The sequence below is a fragment of the Zeus faber genome (genome assembly GCF_960531495.2).
Source record: "Zeus faber genome assembly, chromosome: 20".
NCBI classification, from domain to species: Eukaryota; Metazoa; Chordata; class Actinopteri; order Zeiformes; family Zeidae; genus Zeus; species Zeus faber.
In genome coordinates, this window is record NC_137207.1 from 27,086,969 (window position 1) to 27,107,915 (window position 20,947).

Genomic DNA, 20,947 nt, shown 5'->3' on the forward strand with positions numbered 1-20,947 from the left:
TGTCCACTTCACAATAAGGTACGCTTATATATAACAAATTATGATTATTGTTTTTATTATAAGAATAATGCGGATGATAATGATCCTCTCAGGCGCAGGAGGAATGGTTTTCCGCTGCTGGGCTGCTGACGAGCCCGTGCGCCGCTCCCCTCTGCAAGACAGACAAAACATCAAGCTGCCGGCCTCCAGTCGACGCCAGGCACCTTGGTGGCCGCGGGAAAGGGAACCGCGCTGTCCTCCGCAGCCGGTGCTTGACCACGCCCCTATGTCCGCCACAACGACATGCATTAAAATGTCGAAAAACCTCAGAGAGTCAGAGAATATATGGTCAGTTCGACGTCACAGATACAGAGAGTGTACAGTCAGCTTGAACTCACAGCTGCAGGAAATCATTGGTCAGGCCCAGATAAGGCAAGCCTTGAGGATGGGGAAAGCTTTTTGGCAGGAACCCAAGGGAGGACACAATCTAAAAGGTTTGTGAAACAATTTACCCTGTGTGCAGAAATAACAGTGTGTGACTGGAAGCTACATGAAGTTGTCCTCTTCATTGTGTGTGTGCATATATGTTTATGTGATTACATGGATTAAGATATATTGTTACATGTCATCCTTATAATCATATAAACATAAGGATAATAAAAAAAAAAAACGATGGAAAATGTAAATACTACAACATGAAATGTAAAAACATCAAAATAGAATGGTAAAAATGAAATACATGCGGGGAACAAAATATAGATGTAAAGCACATCACACCAGAAAACAAAGCAACAACCAACCTCAATAGGTACATTTAAATGTATACTTAGAATAAAGCGGGAACAAATTCAATAAATTAAATTATCGTTGCATAAGAAATAAATGGTGTGTCAACAAATAACACGTTTGTATATAGTTATCAGAAAAATCCTAGCCTTTGACGTCCGGTAAAACCCAGTGGGAAACCCAGGAAGGCCTTTTGATGGAGGGGCGAAGGAAAAAGATGACCATATAACAAGGTGGGGAGTGGCCAGGCTAGAGGGGGATCGGACCGGAGGGGCGTGGGGTCCAAGGTTCATCTGGTGGAATGTTGAGTTCTTTACCACCTCTATATCTACCTCTGAGGGGCTCCATGCTTATAGTGGACCTGTCTCATAGAGGAACCATAGACCGCAGCCAACAGCCAGATTTCCATTTCCAGCTTGGCCAGGGGTGAGGGCGTATCTAAGGATGGAAACAAAGAGGAAAATTCAGGTTGCGCCAGAAGTGCCATTTGCTGCACTGTGGACTGGCCGAGTCGTGGGTCAGACAATGGTCGACGGTTCAGACCATACAACAAACCTCCATACTCTCACAGATTCCGTTTACACACAAAACACAACAATAATTCATACAACACTTAACACACACACGGTTATTCTCTGCACAGGGATATTGCCACTGTATCTGCATTTTTGCTGTATGTTCGGCTGGTACTGAAAAGGTGGAGGTTTTTGGTTCTGTGACAATTCCGCTGCTGGGAGATTGTTGATAAAACAAGCTCTGTGAATGGAGCCCGTGAGCAGATAACAGGTGGCTCTGCACTCCTGGTTGGAAGGAGAAATATAGATTAGACGATACAGAATACAGAATAATTTAGTGCTGAGGTGTCTTGGACTGTGTGGCGTCCCAAGACAGTACCCATTGTATAAGATAGTTATTAACAGACGGACGAGACGAGAGAGAGAGCCCATTGTCAGGGGTCCCGGTGATAAGGGAGGTGAAAATGTGAACGGTGACCTATGTACGGGAATCAGATGGTCAACGTTGTCTCTGGTCAAGCATTAAAGCACCTGCCCGACTTTCATTCGACAGAGAATCCATCGGGCTCGGTTCTCTCCTGCACGTCCATGGAAGGTCTGGTCTGATGCTGTTCTTTTGTAATAAACCTATTATTTTACTCAAGTCAGCGTCAGGGGTCACTCCTTCTTCATCAACACATCAAATTCATCAAGAAACTACAGCGCTTAATAAAAAAATGGAATAAAAGAAACAAAGAATAAACCATAGCCTGTACTCACTATATTCTAAGAATTGCATCACTATATCTAGACAGCTATGATATTGTCTTGTGTTCCTCTGACCTGGACACATGCCACAAAGACTCACAAACGTATTTGACTCTTTGGCACAACAAACTCATAGTTAAAAGACCACTGACTGGGGACCTGAGAGTTCTTGCTGGTTCGTGAATAATAAGCATTTATTTTATATAGAGGTGCACGGCCATTTATAGCTTTATTTACAAGTAGCAGAATTTTAAAATCAATCCTGGTTTTAACAGGGAGCCAATGTAGAGATGTAAGAACAGGTGCGACGTGTTCAAACGTTTACTTTCTGTCAGTGGCGGCAGGTAGGGCGGCTTGGTTGCGTGGGGAACAGAATTGGATTTTTATGTTTGCCGTGTCAAGCAGACGCACATGATAACGCAAAAATCTTTGTGGTGTCATTTGTGTTGGTTTACCACTTTGTAGGATCAGTTCTAATTTAGAAGAGAAATATGCAACTGGGCAGAGTCTTCCCCTATGGGGTTGAGACAGCAACGATAGCACAGATCCACCCTCTTGATCCACAAACTGAGTAAACAGGAGTCTATAGTCAGATCAGTGGCCGCCCAAGCCTGGGGTGTCCTGTGTATGTGTGTGTTTCACCTGACCAGGGTGTGCAGAGCCATGGCTTGGGTCGTTCCCTGGGGTCCCCTCCTCCCGGCGCCAACTCCCCTGTTTGACCCCGGTTGCCCTTCGGTCGTCTCTTTGGCGCCGTGGGACAGGCATGGGCCCGGTGTCCTGTCCCGTGAGCTCTCACAGAAGACAAACAGACAGATGGGAAACGATCAACAGAAAAACAGTGACAAACCACAGGAAAATGGAGGTTTAATAATGATGAAATCCTCCTGGACAGAGCACAGCACCTCCCCAACGAGAGAGAGGGAGAGAAATAGATAAATAGAAATATACTCAAAATATACGATGCCCAAAAACTTCACAAAAACATTAGAGCATCGAAAAACATCAAAATAAATTACGCCGCAAAATGTCCAAAAACGACATGCTATACTATATCGGACAACGACAAAATGTAGCACGCCGAAAACTTCCAAAAACAACATACTATGTCGAAAAACGTCAAGAAATGCTAGACTGAAGAACTTCCAAAAACGGCATACTGAACTATGTCGAAAAACATCAAAATAAACGACACCGAAAAACTTCCAAAACGACATTGAAGAAAAACGTCACAATGTACTATGCTGAAAAACTCCCAAAAATGACATACTATACTCTGCCGACAAATGTCAAAATATACTACATGGAAAAACGTCCAAAAATGACAATTACTATGTTGAAAAACTTAAAAATATAGCTCGCCGAAAAACTTCCAAAGGCAACCTCCTACACTATGTCAAACAACGTCTAAGTATATGACACGGAAAAACGTCAAAAAACAACAAACTAAAATCGGACGAAAAAAGTCAAAATACACTTTGCAAAGAAAAGTCCCAAAACGACATAATATACTATGTCGAAAAACGTCAAAATATACTACGCCGAAAAACTTGCCAAAGCAACATGCTATATCATGTCAAAAAATGTGAAAATATACCACATGGAAAAACGTCCAAAAACGACAATTGCAATGTCGAAAAACGTCCAAAAGCGACATACTATACTTCAAAGAAAAACATCAAAATATGCAATACAGATACGCTATACTATGTTGAAAAATGACACAGTGTAATTTGCTGAAAAACCTCGAAAAAAACGACATACTATATATTTGGACGAAAAACATCAAAATATACTACGCCGAAAAACCTCAAAAAACGAAAATTTCCATGTCAAAAATGTCCAAGTATAGTCAGACGAAAAACTTCCATAAACAACATACTATGTTGAAAAACATCAAAATAGACTTGGCTGAAAAACTTCCAAAAACGACATACTATACTCTGCCGACAAATGTCAAAATATACAACATGGAAAAAACATCCAAAAATGACAATTACTATGTCGAAAATGTCAAAATATATTACACAGATAAAAATCCTAAAACGCCTGTGGGTGTCTCTGCCCACAGGTCAGGGTTTAGGGAGAGAGACGGAGTCTTTCTGGCCGTGGTGCGCCCACATGGCAAGAGTTTTTATTGTCCACTTCACAATAAGGTACGCTTATATATAACAAATTATGATTATTGTTTTTATTATAAGAATAATGCGGATGATAATGATCCTCTCAGGCGCAGGAGGAATGGTTTTCCGCTGCTGGGCTGCTGACGAGCCCGTGCGCCGCTCCCCTCTGCAAGACAGACAAAACATCAAGCTGCCGGCCTCCAGTCGACGCCAGGCACCTTGGTGGCCGCGGGAAAGGGAACCGCGCTGTCCTCCGCAGCCGGTGCTTGACCACGCCCCTATGTCCGCCACAACGACATGCATTAAAATGTCGAAAAACCTCAGTCTGACCTCAGACTGAGGTGTCTTGGAATGTGTGGCGTCCCAAGACAGTACCCATTGTGTAAGATAATTATTAACAGACGGACAAGACGAGAGAGAGAGCCCATTGTCAGGGGTCCCGGTGATAAGGGAGGTGAAAATGTGAACGGTGACCTATGTACGGGAATCAGATGGTCAACGTTGTCTCTGGTCAAGCATTAAAGCACCTGCCCGACTTTCATTCGACAGAGAATCCATCGGGCTCGGTTCTCTCCTGCACGTCCATGGAAGGTCTGGTCTGATGCTGTTCTTTTGTAATAAACCTATTATTTTACTCAAGTCAGGTCTAGAGATGTAAGAACAGGTGCAATGTGTTCAAACGTTTACTTTCTGTCAGTGGCGGCAGGTAGGGCGGCTTGGTTGAGTGGGGAACAGAATTGGATTTTTATGTTTGCCGTGTCAAGCAGACGCACATGATAACGCAAAAATCTTTGTGGGGTCATTTGTGTTGGTTTACCACTTTGTAGGATCAGTTCTAATTTAGAAGAGAAATATGCAACTGGGCAGAGTCTTCCCCTATGGGGTTGAGACAGCAACGATAGCACAGATCCACCCTCTTGATCCACAAACTGAGTAAACAGGAGTCTATAGTCAGATCAGTGGCCGCCCAAGCCTGGGGTGTCCTGTGTGTGTGTGTGTTTCACCTGACCAGGGTGTGCAGAGCCATGGCTTGGGTCGTTCCCTGGGGTCCCCTCCTTCCGGCGCCAACTCCCCTGTTTGACCCCGGTTGCCCTGCGGTCGTCTCTTTGGCGCCGTGGGACAGGCATGGGCCCTGTGTCCTTCCTGGCCGCGGCGATAGCAGGTGCTGTGGCCTAGGTTGTGACCACCTCGGCCTCGGCGACTGAGACGGCTTCCACGGAATCCCCCACCTCGTTGGGTCTGGCCTGAGGTGTTTTGCTGAGGCCGTGATGGACCTCGCTGACCTTGAGTGAGGGCCTGAGCGAGCAGGGTCGTCTGGGTCTGGGACTCACGTTGTTTCTCTTGTATGCGGTCTTTGTCCCTTTGCTGTGTCTCGTAGGCGTGTTCAGCGTGGAGGACGGCGTCAGCGAGGGTCGTCGTCTTCCAGGAGCGTTCCGATATGTCACGAGTGGGAACATCAGTCCGTTGATGAATGCGGAGCGTAGATGAGTCTCATATGGTGTCAGGGGAGGTGGCCCCATCTTTCCAGTTTTCACCAGTCCACTGTGGTTGTGGAAAACAACTTTCAGGTGTCGGGCGTAGGCTCGTGTCCCATCGTCGTGGCTGTCGAGGTCGGCCGCTGGTATTTCTGCGTTGATGATGTTAGGTTCGTTGTTAATGACGTGGTTGGGTAAATTTGGAGGGTGACGCCATATGGGAGGATGGGAGTCCAGGTCCAGAACCAGTATTTTCACTGGTAATGTCGTGACATTTGTCACCTGGAAGACGACGACCCTCGCTGACGCCGTCCTCCACGCTGAACACGCCTACGAGACACAGCAAAGGGACAAAGACCGCATACAAGAGAAACAACGTGAGTCCCAGACCCAGACGAACACGCTCGCTCAGGCCCTCACTCAAGGTCAGCGAGGTCCATCACGGCCTCAGCAAAACACCTCAGGCCAGACCCAACAAGGCGGGGGATTCCGTGGAAGCCGTCTCAGTCGCCGAGGCCGAGGAGGTCACAACCTAGGCCACAGCACCTGCTATCGCCGCGGCCAGGAAGGACACCGGGCCCACGCCTGTCCCACGGCACTGTTATCTGCTCACGGGCACCATTCACAGAGCTTGTTTTACCAACAGTCTCCCAGCAGCAGAATTATCACAGAACCAAAAACCTCCACCTTTTCAGTACCAGCCAAACATACAGTAAAAATGCAGATACAGTGGCAATATAACTGTGCAGAAAATAAGTGTGTGTGTGTTAAGTGTTGTATGAATTATTGTTGTGTTTTGTGTGTAAACGGAATCTGTGAGAGTATAGGGGTTTGTTGTATGGTCTGAACCGTCGACCATCATCTGACCCACAACTCGGCCAGTCTACAGGGCCCATAGGAACTAAGGTGCGTAGAGCCATTTTGGAAATGTATCAGTGTGGACTGTCTGGGAAGTGGTAAGACGTTGTTAATTGGAGAATGTCTGTTTCCTGAAATTAATGTTGTTTGAGTGCTGTTGGGATAAAGATGACGGAAATATTATTGTATTTTGAGGGAAATAGAACGAAATGGAAAAGTGGATGAGAAATGGACTGTTAAAAGTCACGAACGGAGGTAGATGGAAGTGAGCGGCTCAAGAGTTGGCGCGTACTGAGAGAAGTTTCTGAAAGAGATTCCAACAGCATGTGCTCTGCTGATGACATGTGAATGTGTGTGTGTGACTAACCGTGCCCAGGATCCACAGCTAAGCCACCGCCGTTATTAATAGTACTCCTGATACTGTGGCATTGTGTTCAACCGCTAAAAGAAAATTGGGTCGTCAAACCGACAACCCCACAATCAATGGAGTACACATGGCCACACGCCATACGTCTGCATGATACACTGCACCCATGTCAACCAAAAAAAACACAATCTGTAAACGCCCCGTGTGTCTACATAGAAGCTTTTGAAGTTCCAAGGGAGGTCCACTCACAAATTTAGGCACAAAACCAAATTTCAGGTGGATTTGCGTCCATACAATACTTAGTCCCCGGTGAAAAACTGACAAAAATGTGGATGAATTACATTTTTGTGAACTACATCTATTATTATCAACAAGGCTTTGCCAATTACATGTTTCAATTGTTCGAGGCCCTCGATGAGCAGCTAGACGCAATTTCTGTGGAATACTGCCTGGCTGGACAAAATATTCGGCAAATGGGGAGTCCTACTCCAATGCCGGTGTCACAATGCCTGTTATTTGTTTTATTAGGATGTTCATCTGTTGTTGTGGGGTTTTGGGATGTGTTTTTCATTTTGTTATGCATTTCTTCATTTCGTTGTTATTTGTTTTATTCTTCGTTTCTTTGAAGGCTCTTTTATTCAGTACGTGGAGATGTGGACTACCCCCACTTTCACGAGTCTGGCAATTGTCCCACCGGCTGGGTGGCAACTCACCTCAATGGGAATCTGAAAATTGGGGATTTGCTTCGAACTTGGGGTGGCTCTGGCACCTGTTGGGCCTTTGCTGTTGTGAGTAACGATGGTCCCGGTCAGTTTGCTGCGCTTGCAAGTGTCACTAATCCTGGTTAGATTGCTAAGATTGGAAAGAAAGCCTAGGGGTCCTTCTGGACAGCCAGACAGAGACACACGAAGTCAATCTGTTCACTTCTCAGACTCAGACAAACATCTCTTCCATCAGCCTCGTCATTGCCCTTGAGAAAGCACAATCTGTGAGTTAATTCATGTTATTGGTGTATGTATACAGTGTGTTAACAGTATGAAATCATATTAACAGGTGATTTACATCTGCATAGAGACTGATCCTTAATCAGCATATTTCTGTACTGTTTCACATTTTTACACCACTTCCATTACATGCTGCATATGGTGCCCCCAGGTGTCACTGTGAATGATTACATCTTCTAAGTAGGCGGCAGTGTATGCTACATGTGGACGCAGAACCCGGTCAATGAGTCTCTGAAGGGTGGCTCCTGGACCCGAACAACCTGAATAGAAGCATTACAAATTGGTACAACCCAAACAGAGGGGAGAAAGCTGTTTTTTCCTTGAACCACAAAGAAGCAAACCGACACATTGGGCTTACCTACCAGCAGGATGGAACTACACCAGTCTGTTGTAGACTCCTCTATCACCCCCATGTCCAGCATGGGCTTCAATTCTGCCTGCACGACTTTGCGTTTATGTTCGGGCAGGTGGTACGGTTAGGAGTTTACTATAACCCTTGAGTCGTCTCCCCATGCGGGTGAATGAGGGATGTGTGGCCCAGCAGGCGGGAGAAGACATCAGAAAACTAGCATTGTGACGCGGCCGCATGCGGGCTCTGGCCTGTTGAGAGATGGTTACAGGAAATCGGTTACAGGATCGGTCGGTTTTTGGAACCTCCAGCCCCAATTCATCTCCCTTGATCCTTGCAGTTGCCAGACATACGGACACTCCCGCCTTCCACTGCTTCAGGAGGTAAAGGTTTTAAACCTGAGTCACCCTGCTAGTGTGCAAGTGCACAACCTCATAATTGACCTCCCCAACCTGCCATGTTGTGAGTTAATTCTCCCATGAAAACCACCCCAGCATTTGTAGCTTTGCTTGCAGGTCCATGACATACTGAACTTTGTTCTTACTGGTGTTAGGACCTTCCTCCCAGTATTCCTTAATTAGGTCAAGCAGTCCCCTGGGGTCCACTTTTTTTTAATTTTAATTCTATTTTTTTAACCTGTGCTGTCAGCATGCTGGACATACAACAGAGTATTTGTTCCGTTGCATCTAGGACAGAGTTAGTCTGCAAATGCTTCTCAACCTGTAATGCAACTCTTTATTCATTCTTAAATCGTCAACAACTTCAACATCATCAACACAGTTTTTGGTTATACGGAACAACCACCAACACCCCTCTTTGGAGAACTATTTATCATGTTTGGGTCTAATAACAACGGATCACTGCTCCAACAGGGGGTGACTCACCACGGGTGAGACAATTAAACACAGAACCAAACAACATTTACACAAAATCCTAAACATTGGATGACAACATGTATTGAAAAACAGTGAATTAGGTCCAGGAAAAGTGGAACTACAACTGGTCACGTGGCCTCTTCCTGTCAAAGTTATGGCAGCGAATGAGGGAGGAAAGGAAAGGAATGCACCCAGGAGGGAGCTGGGGTGTGTGTGTGTGTGTGTGTGTGTGTGTGTGTGTGTGTGTGTGTGTGTGTGTGTGTGTGTGTGTGTGTGTGTGTGTGTGTGTGTGTGTGTGTGTGTGTGTAAGGTGTCCACCGGTGAGTGTACAGGACTGATCCCAGTTGGTTCTGGTATATAAGTTATGTCATTGCGCCTCCAAGCAGCGGAAAGGACCCCGAAGCCCCCCGAGCTCCGCAGTTGCGTAGACCCTACGGCTGCAGGAAAGCCCCAAGCACTCTGTCCTGCGGCCACAGAAGGCCCCCGGGCCCCCAGACCCGAGTAACCCCCCACACCCCCACCCACACCCACAACAGCAAGCAGCATGAGTTTATCATGGTTACCAAAGCAAAAATACTCACTGGCCAAAACCAAGAACATAAAATGATGGTAATAATCCGTGTCCGCAGTGCAGTGATCTGCACCACACGATCCCCACTGAAAGACAAAACAACATAAGAAAACTCCCCCAGCTAGACTAACCAGCACTAAAGAGGCTGATAGGTTATAAACTATGACAAAGTTCAATAGTCTTTTGACTGTTTGCTCAGAGTGCAAAGTCCAGAGGAGGAGCTGCTGCTCAGCGTCCCTCTGGACTGCCCCCTCCCACCAAATCCAGATTGAGCTCCTGATAAGACAGCAGAGTGGAGGTGGGCTGGGGGCGTTATGTAACATCCCTTTATGGCAGCAGGTCTGGTGGACTCGGCTCAGAGCAGAACACAAAGCAGAGCGACGATCTGTCTGGAGCAGCTCTTCCTGAAGGGATTTACTCACAGAGAGGAATGTCCACAACACCTCAGTGGTAGAAGACACTGCTGACCAACGCCTGATTGACTTTCTGGAAGTTTTCCTGCCGCTGGCGTCTCGGTTTGTTTTTCCCAATTTCCTGATGAGAGATCCGTGAACGATGTCTGGAGAGGAGAGTATATCGTATACCGAGTCGATCCATAGAGCCAAGAACATCTACCGCTTCCCCCTGATCCCGGTCAGAGGCATCCCTCTCATGAGCCACATTGCCAACAACTGGGACGAGATCTGTGCCTTCCAGCCGCACCCCTCCGACCTGCTGATCGCCACCTACCCCAAAGCAGGTACTGCTTAGAACCAGGTCACTCAAAAGTTATTTCATAATGCCTTTTTCTTATTTTATGATTATTTGGAAAAAAGCAAATGAACGCAGCAGCTGCCTTCACGCATGAGTGCCACACAACTCAACACTTTGTCCTAGAAAAAGAGATCTTCTTCATCTGATCTTCATCCATTGATAAGTGACCACCAGCGCTGTGACCCGGGACCTTTACAACTTGGAATTTGTTTGAAAAAATAGACCTTCTTAGGGTTTAAGGTTTGAATTGATCTGAGATTAAGGATAAGCATAGTTTAGTAAATCCTAGTTTCAAAAAGATGAATCCAAGATAAAGACTATGCACTTAAATGGAATTTTACATTCGTAAACTATTGATTAATGAATAAACTGAGATTTTAATCTAGATTTAGGCTGTAAATCTGTAAAACCTGGATTGTAAATATTATACCTTCACTATCACCTCCAAAATCCAAAATTTCTGTCATTTAAACCATCTTGAGTGTCGATTTAAAGGTAATGGCCAATCAGAGTTTAAATCCGAGTTTAACATTTTGGAGCAACAGGATTAAAGTTAGGCTTGAAAAGTTTAAAGTAAAACACTTAAATCAAGATTAAAATTCAACTCCAAAGCATGTTTAGAGTTTGGTGGACCGGGATTAAGCGATAAACCTGCATTTAATCCAGTTTAGAAGTTAAACCTTGTTGGTGCAACCCACGCTGAGACTTTGATGCATTTCAAAGCTCAGACAGAGAATGTTTAGTGGAAGGAGCGAAGACAACCAGTGTCCGCCTTCAAAAGGTTCTCGAAAGAACTCCCTCACAAGTTCTATGAAGAACTTTGCTGTAAGGTTTCTAAGGTGAACACTGGTTAAGAGTTCTGAGAGAAGCCCTGTAGTTACAGGTTCCATTTCAAACCCTTTTCCAACAGTTCTAGAAATAACTGGTCACAGGGTTCTGTGATGGAGGCGAGCTAAAAAACCCTTAATGGTTCAATGTGAAACATTCTCTTCTCAGCATCTCCTCCCACGCCGACCTCTGGGAGTCAGACCTGATGAAACTTTTATCTTCTTCTGGGCAGAAAATGGGTCAGTCACTCTCGCAGCCTGGAGCCTGGAACAGGCCCAGAGTGCTCCAGTCCAGGTGTTTTGACAAACAGAGGGAAAATACTGAAGCAAAATAAATGACTAAAAATACAAAAACATATAAAGTGCTTTTTTTTAAACGTGCAACTTGATGAAGTTCTCGTTGAGGTTCTAACTGGTTTTGTTCTGGGAGGAACCACGTGGACGCAGGAGATCGTGGACCTGCTGCTGCACAACGGAGATGCGGACGTCTGCAGACGAGCTCCAACTGTCCAAAGAGTCCCCTTCCTGGAGATCTTCGCCCCCCAACCCATCCCCTCTGGTCAGGAAACCTGTGTGTCTGCCTGCCTGCCTGCATCTGTCTGAATTAGAGAAGCTCTTGCGACTTTACATAATGGGAAAAAGCGTTGATTGATCTCCATCACATTGACTAATTGATTGAGTTAGCTCCATGTGACCCTGTCTCCAGGTCTGGAGCTCCTGAGTAAGATGGATCCACCGAGGGTCATTAAAACGCACCTTCCCATCCAGCTGGTTCCCAAAGGCTTCTGGGAGAACAAGTGCAAGGTAGCATCTTAGAAACTAGAACCAACTATCATTATTGTTATTATCATTATTATTCTTATGATCTTACTAACCACACGGTCGTCCCTCAGACCATCTACGTGGCGCGGAACGCGAAAGACAACATGGTCAGCTACTTTCACTTCGACCGGATGAACCAGACGCAGCCGGAGCCCGGACCCTGGGACGGATACATACACAAATTCATGAAGGGGGAGCGTAAGTCCAGGACCACCAAGACAACGACTATCAGGACTGCCTAGACTACCAGGATTACCAAGCCCACCCAGATAACCAAGACTGCCCAGATTACCAACACCACCAACAGGACTACCATGACCACCCAGATGACCAAGAAAACCAATCTAGATTAAACTACATTCGATATGTTGGATTAAACTGCATTAGATATACTACTTTAAACTAGATTAGACATCTTAGATTTAACTATATTAGATATCAAATCAAAGGTTATTTATATAGCACATTTTAAATCAACAACAGTTGACCAACATGGTGAACCCAGTACAGTGATACAGTATGCAGTACAGTATGCAATAACCAATACAGTGATACAGCGTACAGCACAGTATACTATAACCTAGTACAGTGGTACAGTATACTATAACCCAGTACAGTGATACAGTATGCAGTACAGTATGCTATAACCCAGTAGAGTGATACAGTATGCAGTACAGTATACAGTTACCAGTACAGTGATACAGTATGCAGTACAGTATGCTATAACCCAGTACAGTGATACAGTATGCAGTGCAGTATGCAGTAACCAGTACAGTGTATAGTCCATGTTAAGTCCTCTGTGACGTGGACTCCCAGGTACTTGAAGCTGCTCACCTTGTCGACAGAAGTCCCATTAATCATCAGTGGAGCGTGCGTCCTCGGTTGTAATCCTCTCCTAAAGTCCACAATCAGCTCCTTAGTTTTGCTGACGTTCAGGTGTAGGATGTTGTCCTGGCACCAGAGTGACAGGTCAGTCACCTCCTCGCCGTAGACCTTCTCATCGCTGTCGATCAGGCCACCACCGCCACGGTGTCGTCAGCAAACTCGATGATGGTGTTGGAGCTGGACCTGGCCACACAGTCATGTGTTTACAGGGAGCACAGTAGGGAGCTGAGGACGCAGCCCTGGGGGGATCCTGTGTTCAGGGTGAGGGAGCTGGACATGGAGACTTTCAGACCTGGTCTTTGTTTCCACAGTGGGATGGGGGTCCTGGTACGACCATGTGAAGGGTTACTGGAAGGAACGACAGACCAGGAACATCCTCTACCTCTTCTACGAAGACATGAAGGAGGTGGGACACATCACAGCAATCAACCATTCATTGATGGTTAGTGGATGACGGATTGATCCTAAAGTTCCCGGTTAAATGTTTCCCAGAATCCTCGGCGGGAGGTGGAGCGTGTCATGCGCCACCTGGACCTGTTGCTCCCTGATGATGTCATCAGCCGTATTGTGGAGCTTACGTCCTTCCAGGTGATGAAGGAAAACCCCATGGCCAACTACACCTTCATCCCCAAGCCCATCTTCGACTTCTCCATCTCCCCCTTCATGAGGAAAGGTGTGCTGCTGCTCCACTCCACCGCCCTCATCTGTTCATCTCTCTCTCTATTGATCATCCATCTATCTGTCCATCTATCCATCTATCTATCCATCCATCTGTTCTGTCGTTCCTCCTCTCCAGGTGTAGTTGGTGATTGGAGCAACCACTTCACTGCGGAACAATCCAAGATGTTTGATGAAGACTACGAGAGGAAGATGGAAGGATGGAACATTCCCTTTAGGACCCAGATCTGACAGGACCACCACCCAGTAGCTCCACCCAGCTAAACTCCTTCAGGACCCAGATCTGACAGGACCACCACCCAGTAGCTCCACCCAGCTGAACTCCTTCAGGACCCCGATCTGACAGGAACACCACCCAGTAGCTCCACCCAGCTGAACTCCTTCAGGACCCCAATCTGACAGCACCACCACCCAGTAGCTCCACCCAGCTGAACTCCTTCATGCTTTTTTTCTTTGATGATGGTCACATGATCGTCTGAGCAATAAAGATTTGTTTTTCAATCAGTCCATTTGTCACATGTGATGATATCATTATCACCGTGTCAGAAACAAGATGGCCTCTGTGGAACAAAGTCACCCAAACAGGAGGTGTCTGAAATGTTTGGGGTGAAGAAGTCACTGAGTTCCCAAAAACGAGTTATAGTGCGATATTATTATTAACATATTTGGCTTCGTAAGTTACACGGAGAACATCACCACTAGAGTGTTTATGTTGGGGGCCCGGTGAGGAGAGAAGTGGAATATGTTTAGATTTATGTCAGACAGGGGCTGAGCTGAGACCTATGGATTGGAACCAGATGTGTTACGTTATCTCTGTACAATTATATAAAGACAACTTCTTGATCCGTTCAGGAGAGACTGCATTTGACTTCTGTTCTCTCCCAGACATCAATGGCAAGTCTGGTTTGATGCTGTTCTTACTTGTAATAAACGTATAATTATAATCAAGTCAGCGTCTGCGGAGATTCCTTCTTCATCAACACATCATCGACAACAAAAAAACTACGAAGAAAACCACGACAGCACAGAACGTCCCAGTTTAACAAAAATCACTTTAATGCATCACTTATACAGAATAAAATCTGAAATATTTCAATCCTTTGAATCCTGACGCTACTTTTTATTGATTGTTTTACTCTCATTTTATTGTTTTTTATCTGTTTTTGCAGTGTTTTCTCTCTCTCCGCTCCTCTCTTCTCCTCCTCTTCCTCTTCCTCCTCACAGATCTACTTGCACTGTGAAGCTGCAGGAATCAATCAATCAATACAATGAACAAGAACAAGGACATACACAGGTACTCAGTACTACTACTACTACTATACTACGACAGTACTAGTATACTACTTCTACAGTACTACTACTACTAAACCACTACAGTACTAGTATACTACTTCTACAGTACTACTACCACTGTACAACTACTACAGTACTACTATGATACAGTAGTACAGTAGTAGTATTGTAGTAGTACTACTAGTTCTACTACCGACACTGCAGATACCTTGCTTTAGTTACAGGCTAAGGATGGAGGGATGAGCTGATTAACCTGGAAATGGAGGAGGGAGGGAGTTAGTGATGGATGGAGGAGGAACCATGAAGAGAGGAAGGAATGAAACGGATAATAGATGGATGGATGGATGGATGGATGGATAAACAGATGGACGGACGGACGGACAGACAGACAGACAGACAGACAGACAGACAGACAGACAGACAGACAGACAGACAGACAGACAGATAGATAGATAGATAGATAGTTAGATAGATAGATAGATAGATAGATAGATGGATGGATGGATGGATAGATAGATAGATAGATAGATAGATAGATAGATAGATAGATAGATAGATAGATAGATAGATAGATAGATAGATTGATAGATGATCGATAGAATAATTAATAATCAGTGACATTATATGAAATGACTTGTTATTATCTACATTCATATATGTACATATTTTACACACAGGTACTCCTCACTTAACAACCAAGTTCCATTTCTACAACCAGGTTGATAAGTGAGGACCCGTGTTATTTCATGGTAAGGGGGCGTGGCTGGTATATATAGTATATATTGTGTATATAGCGTATGTAGTGTATATAGTATAATAGACTGTATACATGATATACTACATATACTATATACTACACCATATACCATATACTATATACTGTATATTTACTATATACTATTTAGTATACATATAATATATATATAATATACACTATATACCTATAGTGTATATAGTATATAGTGTATATAGTATATATAATATATATAGTGTATATAGTGTATATAGTATGTATAGTATATATATTGTTTATATTATATATCGTATATATAGTGTTTATATTATAATAAGTATATATAGTGTATAAAGGGTGATGAGATGCTTGGTATTGTACACAGCATACAATACAGACTGGTCAGAGCTGGTCCTAAGTCGTTAAGTGAGGAGTACCTGTATATATTCAAATATGACATAAATTTTATACATTCATATATGACATATTATATACATGAATACACATAGTGTCACTCACCCTCCACGTAGTTACGGGCCATGAACTTGAGCACCTCATCAATGAGGATGACGGGGAAGGAAAGTTTCAGCACCATCATCCACTGCTCCACGCTCAGATGGGTCAGTTTGAAGATCATCTGGGGGTGGAGTCATAGGGCAGAGGTCAGCTGAGGGTGGGGTCACAGACTACAACTAGGGGACGTGGTGGGGTTTAGCTGTGTGGTTGGGTCAGGTGTGGTTGGGTGTAATCGGGTGGTGCTTACAGGCAGGGGGTCCACATAGATGATGAGGAAGTGCAGGGACATGGACAGTGTCATGGCGGCCAGCAGCCAGAAGTTGCTCCATGGAGGCATGCGCAAGAGGGACTGGTTCTCTGACAGGCTGGAGAGAGCGATACGTCAGATCCACCCTCATCCACTCTGCTCTACCCTAATAAGAACTAACTGTTGCTACACCCACACCCACCTGTTGAGGGCATTGGCCATCTCAATGGTCACCAGCACGGACAGAGCCATGGTCATGGGTGGAGATGCCTCAAAGATCTCACATTCGACGCCGGCGAAATCCTCGTTCTCATCGTGGCACTGCATGAAGTGAGACTGGAGACAGACAGGGAGGTGAGACAGACAGACAAACAGACATAGACACAAGGGCAGACAGTAAGGCAGACAGACAGGCAGACAGAAAGACAGACAGACAGGAAGACAGACAGACACACAGGCAGACAGAAAGGCAGATAGACAGGCAGACAGACAGGTGTACCAGCTGGTAGTAGGTCACACCGGGGCCGGTACTGTCATAGAGGAACCACCAGCCGGCAGCAGCGACTGTGGCAGCACCAACATATCCTGCAGAGAAGACGAAATCAGTGGAAAACTGCACTTTGCTGCCACCTAGTTGACATCCTGGCTGCTACTGACCTCCGATGGCCATGTATCTGAAGAAGAGCCAGCCGGAGATGAGGGGCTCCTTGGGGGAGCGGGGGGCCTTGCCCATGATGTCCAGGTCAGGGGGGTTGAAGCCCAGGGCGGTGGCGGGGAGACCGTCAGTCACCAGATTGACCCACAGGAGCTGCACCGGGATCAGGGCCTCAGGGAGACCCAGGGCGGCGGTCAGGAAGATACTGGGGGAAGAGGGGGTCAATATGTGAATATATGAATATGTGTATGTTATCGGGTGAGAATGGGGAGAAGTTAGGTGGAGGTTCCACCCACCAGACAACCTCGCCCACGTTGGAAGAGATGAGGTAGCGGATGAACTGCTTCATGTTGTTGTAGATAGCTCTGCCCTCCTCGACGGCGGCCACAATGGAGGAGAAGTTGTCGTCAGCCAGGACCATCTCAGAGGCAGACTTGGCAACGGCAGTGCCAGAGCCCATGGCGATGCCAATCTCGGCCTTCTTCAGGGCGGGGGCATCGTTCACACCGTCTCCGGTCTGGATGAAGATTAGGGCAAGTTAGACAGGTTGACCGGCCTGGTCTAGAATCGCTCAGGACCTTCTAAGCAAATTCTCACCATGGCAGTGATGTCATCATTACCCTGCAGGAACTCCACGATCTTGGACTTGTGAGAGGGCTCCACACGGGCGAAACAGCAGGCTCTGCGCACGGCCTCAGCCTGTTCGCTGGAGGGCAGGTCGTCAAACTCACGTCCGGTGTAGGCCCTGCCTTCCACATCCTGATCCTCGGTGAAGATGCCAATACGACGGCAGATGGCGATGGCGGTTCCTTTGTTGTCACCTGGAGTGGAGGGAGAACGGAGATAAAGGACCACTGGAGTTCCGGAGTCCTGATAACTGGACGCTGTGGGCGGGGGAGATACTGACCGGTGATCATGATGACACGGATTCCAGCGTCCCTGCACAGTTCGATGGAGCCAGTCACCTCTTTGCGGGGAGGATCCAGCATGCCAACGCAACCCACGAAGGTGAGGTCCATCTGAAGAGGTGGCGAGGAGAGAATAGGGGTGAGGATGCTTTCGGAGACATCTTATCTGACTACATCCAGCCAGAGGCGTGGGTGTGGCAGCTTGGATAAACACCATTATAACAAGGGCTTGACATTTTAGCTTCTGGTTATTTGTGACTGTGGAGCGGAGGTGTTGGCTCCCAATCACCTCGTAGTCGCCGAACTTGGTGGAGTCCTCCAGGTTCATCTCCTCCACCTTCAGTGGAGTGTCGCGGGTGGCCAGGGCCAGGCAACGCAGGGTGTCGCGTCCAGTACCCCAGTCCTTGATGACGGACATGATCTTGTCCTTGATGGCAGTGGTCAGGGGCACACGGGTGGTACCAACACGCACATATGCGCATCTGTCAATCACACCCTCGGGCGCGCCCTAGAGGAGAGCAGGGTTGGACAAGGTGCGAAGTCAGATGGTCCCAAGCAGTTCTACTCTACATTCCACCAGAAGAACAGACCTTCAGCGTAAAGTGATGAAGAGAGGAAACTCACCTTTACGAACATCTTGGCGCCACCATCGCCCTTTCCGGGGGTGCAGTACACAGACATGGACTTCCTGTCGCGAGAGAATTCCAGGGTGAAGTTCTTTTTCATCAGCTGCTTGACCACCTGATAGATTGGACAGATGTCAGAACGCTAGTAAGTCAACCTGCACATGAATAGGACACATAAACATGGCAGAAAACAAGACTCAATGGATGAAGGGAACCAGAGCTGATTAGCCTGATGACAAATAGTTAATTTTCATAATATTTAAAGGTTCTACAAGGACTTTTTAATATCCTGTTCCAATACATTTATACTACTGTTGAAACTTTTTTGTTCCAAATGTTTGTCACATGGTTTCCTGTCAATCCTCTACAGTAATTGATAGGACCTCACTGCAGTTCATCCTTCCAAGCGGCTGCTTGCGGCAAGAGGTGATGGAGCTGGAAACACTACCACTTCAGTCCACAAGGGAGGCGCTAAACTGCTTTGTACCGTTAATGCCATCAGTGATATTGAATTGAATGTCTCCTGCTGCTGCGGCGTCCAAATGGAACTCACTCCACAGCAAGCGTTGGCTCTCTCAATCTTGGACAGGTTCTTCACGTTGGTGTTGAACACGTTCATCTTCTCCACTAGGCAGGACAGAGCGGTCTCAGTGGCCTCACCCACCTTCTCATAGATCTTCTTGGACTAAGGAACAGAAGGACAACAATCAAGAGAGCTCAAAGTGGTGTAAGTATGGGCCATGAGTAGTTTATGTTGGTTTTAAAGCTTCACCTTGCTTCATATAATTAAAAAAACAAGTGGAAAGATAATAAGATGGTAAATTGACTGCATTTTATATAGCCCTTTTTCAGTCTTGCGACCACTCAAAGCAAGTTACAATACACGCCTCACATTCTCCCATTCACACACACATTCCTACATTGATGGCAGCGACAACCGTGCGATCGAACCAGAACCCTCTGATTACTGGACGACCCGCTCTACCTCCTGGGCCACCGTCGCCCAAGATGTGTGGTTGTTCCACATTGAACCAGTAGGGGGGACTCCTACCTCGTTGTAGTCCAGTGAGGAGTCATTGCACAGGGCACAGATGGTGGACAGCTCAACAAGGCCATCATAGGCGCTGCAGTTGGTCTTCTTGCCTCCCTGGGAACTGAGGGATGGAGGAGAAAGAAAGGGATGAATGACAGGAAGCAATGGGGAGAGGACATGGGTGAGGGTAGTATTTTTTCGGTTTTAACTTACACCTCTCCCTCAGGGGTGTACTTGGAGCCAGAGATGTCAAAGGCATCAAGGTCAACGTGGTCACCATCAGCGCTCTTGATGATAAACATCTGTGGAGAGATGACGCTGTTAGCCTCCAGACCCAGGCGACAACAGAACACTGCATTCGATTGGCCAGAGAACCAACCGACCGGGATCGACCTGAAGTGAGGTGCACTATGCGGTGCTGGGATGCGCCCACCTTGGTCACACACATCTGGTTGGTGGTGAGGGTGCCGGTCTTGTCGGAGCAGATGACGGAGGTGCAGCCCAGGGTCTCCACAGAGGGCAAGGACCTGACAATGGCGTTCTTCTTGGCCATACGGCGGGTGCCCAGGGCCAGGCAGGTGGTGATGACAGCGGGAAGACCTGGAAGGTAGGAAAGAACATTTAACATATCTCTCAGGTGGTGGACCTTCTGGACCCGGTGGACTAGGTCGGGTCTCTCTGAGGACCCTCACCTTCAGGGATAGCAGCCACGGCCAGAGCCACAGCGATCTTGAAGTAGTAGACAGCGCCACGGATCCAGGAGCCTCCGTGCACCGGGTCGTTGAAGTGGCCGATGTTGATGGCCCAAACGGCCACGCAAATGAGGGAGATGACCTTGGACAGCTGCTCGCCAAACTCGTCCAACTTGGCCTGCAGGGGAGTCTTCTCCTGCTCGGTGGCCGCCATCTGGTCACGGATCTTGCCGATCTCAGTGGACACTCCTGTGGCCACGGCAACACCAATGGCTTTGCCAGAAGCGATGTTGGTGCCCTGCGGGGCAGCGAGGAGGAGGAGTGAAAATAAGGAATAGAGACACAGACACAGACAGAGACAGAGGAGAGACAAGTAATTACAGAGGAGAGACAGGTACTTACAGAGAACAACATGTTCTTCTTGTCCTGGTTGACGGCTCTGGGGTCCGGGACGGCCTCGTTGTGTTTGATCACACTGACGGACTCACCTGCGAAGGACAGCAACAAACTGAGAAAAGACGGAACAAGGACAGAACCAGGACAGAACCAGGACAGAACAAGGACAGAACCAGGACAGGGATGTGGTCCTGGATGGCGGGTCTCACCGGTCAGAATGGACTGGTCCACACGCAG

The 20,947-nt window shown here is 46.7% G+C and overlaps 2 protein-coding genes across 3 annotated transcripts in view; one reads left to right on the top strand and one right to left on the bottom strand.

Moving 5' to 3' along the window:
* The first annotated feature begins 10,018 nt into the window (after nt 1-10,018).
* Nucleotides 10,019-14,465, top strand: sult1st6 (sulfotransferase family 1, cytosolic sulfotransferase 6). The gene is made up of 7 exons (XM_080021692.1): nt 10,019-10,385; nt 11,657-11,785; nt 11,933-12,030; nt 12,120-12,246; nt 13,245-13,339; nt 13,426-13,606; nt 13,730-14,465. Exons 1-7 carry the CDS (start codon nt 10,202-10,204, stop codon nt 13,840-13,842), a joined length of 927 nt encoding a protein of 308 aa, XP_079877818.1. The 5' UTR covers nt 10,019-10,201; the 3' UTR covers nt 13,843-14,465.
* Nucleotides 14,466-14,643: 178 nt separating this feature from the next.
* atp2a1l (ATPase sarcoplasmic/endoplasmic reticulum Ca2+ transporting 1, like) overlaps nt 14,644-20,947 on the bottom strand; it is a 10,253-nt gene continuing 3,949 nt past the window's right edge. Inside the window, exons 6-24 of one of the 2 annotated variants that reach the window (XM_080021694.1) lie at nt 20,920-20,947; nt 20,717-20,802; nt 20,315-20,612; nt 20,056-20,222; nt 19,836-19,924; nt 19,641-19,743; nt 19,143-19,274; nt 18,588-18,704; nt 18,253-18,471; nt 17,963-18,074; nt 17,653-17,876; nt 17,352-17,572; nt 17,058-17,260; nt 16,900-16,985; nt 16,603-16,736; nt 16,401-16,518; nt 16,157-16,274; nt 15,113-15,157; nt 14,644-14,854 (exon numbers count right to left, since the gene is read on the bottom strand). The exon at nt 20,920-20,947 is cut by the window's right edge and continues 53 nt beyond it. In XM_080021694.1, coding sequence (XP_079877820.1) covers nt 15,153-15,157; nt 16,157-16,274; nt 16,401-16,518; nt 16,603-16,736; nt 16,900-16,985; nt 17,058-17,260; nt 17,352-17,572; nt 17,653-17,876; nt 17,963-18,074; nt 18,253-18,471; nt 18,588-18,704; nt 19,143-19,274; nt 19,641-19,743; nt 19,836-19,924; nt 20,056-20,222; nt 20,315-20,612; nt 20,717-20,802; nt 20,920-20,947 — 2,460 coding nt within the window. In that variant the 3' untranslated portion in view covers nt 14,644-14,854; nt 15,113-15,152. The remainder of the gene's footprint in view (nt 14,855-15,112; nt 15,158-16,156; nt 16,275-16,400; nt 16,519-16,602; nt 16,737-16,899; nt 16,986-17,057; nt 17,261-17,351; nt 17,573-17,652; nt 17,877-17,962; nt 18,075-18,252; nt 18,472-18,587; nt 18,705-19,142; nt 19,275-19,640; nt 19,744-19,835; nt 19,925-20,055; nt 20,223-20,314; nt 20,613-20,716; nt 20,803-20,919) is intronic. The other variant, XM_080021693.1, reaches the window with a different exon arrangement.

Coding starts and splice junctions, on each gene's coding strand:
- sult1st6 (XM_080021692.1), top strand. CDS start 10,202: ATGTCTGGAGAGGAGAGTATATCGTATACCGAGTCGATCCATAGAGCC. Junction 10,386..11,656: donor CGCCACCTACCCCAAAGCAG/GTACTGCTTAGA, acceptor TTGTTCTGGGAG/GAACCACGTGGACGCAGGAG. Junction 12,247..13,244: donor CAAATTCATGAAGGGGGAGC/GTAAGTCCAGGA, acceptor TTGTTTCCACAG/TGGGATGGGGGTCCTGGTAC.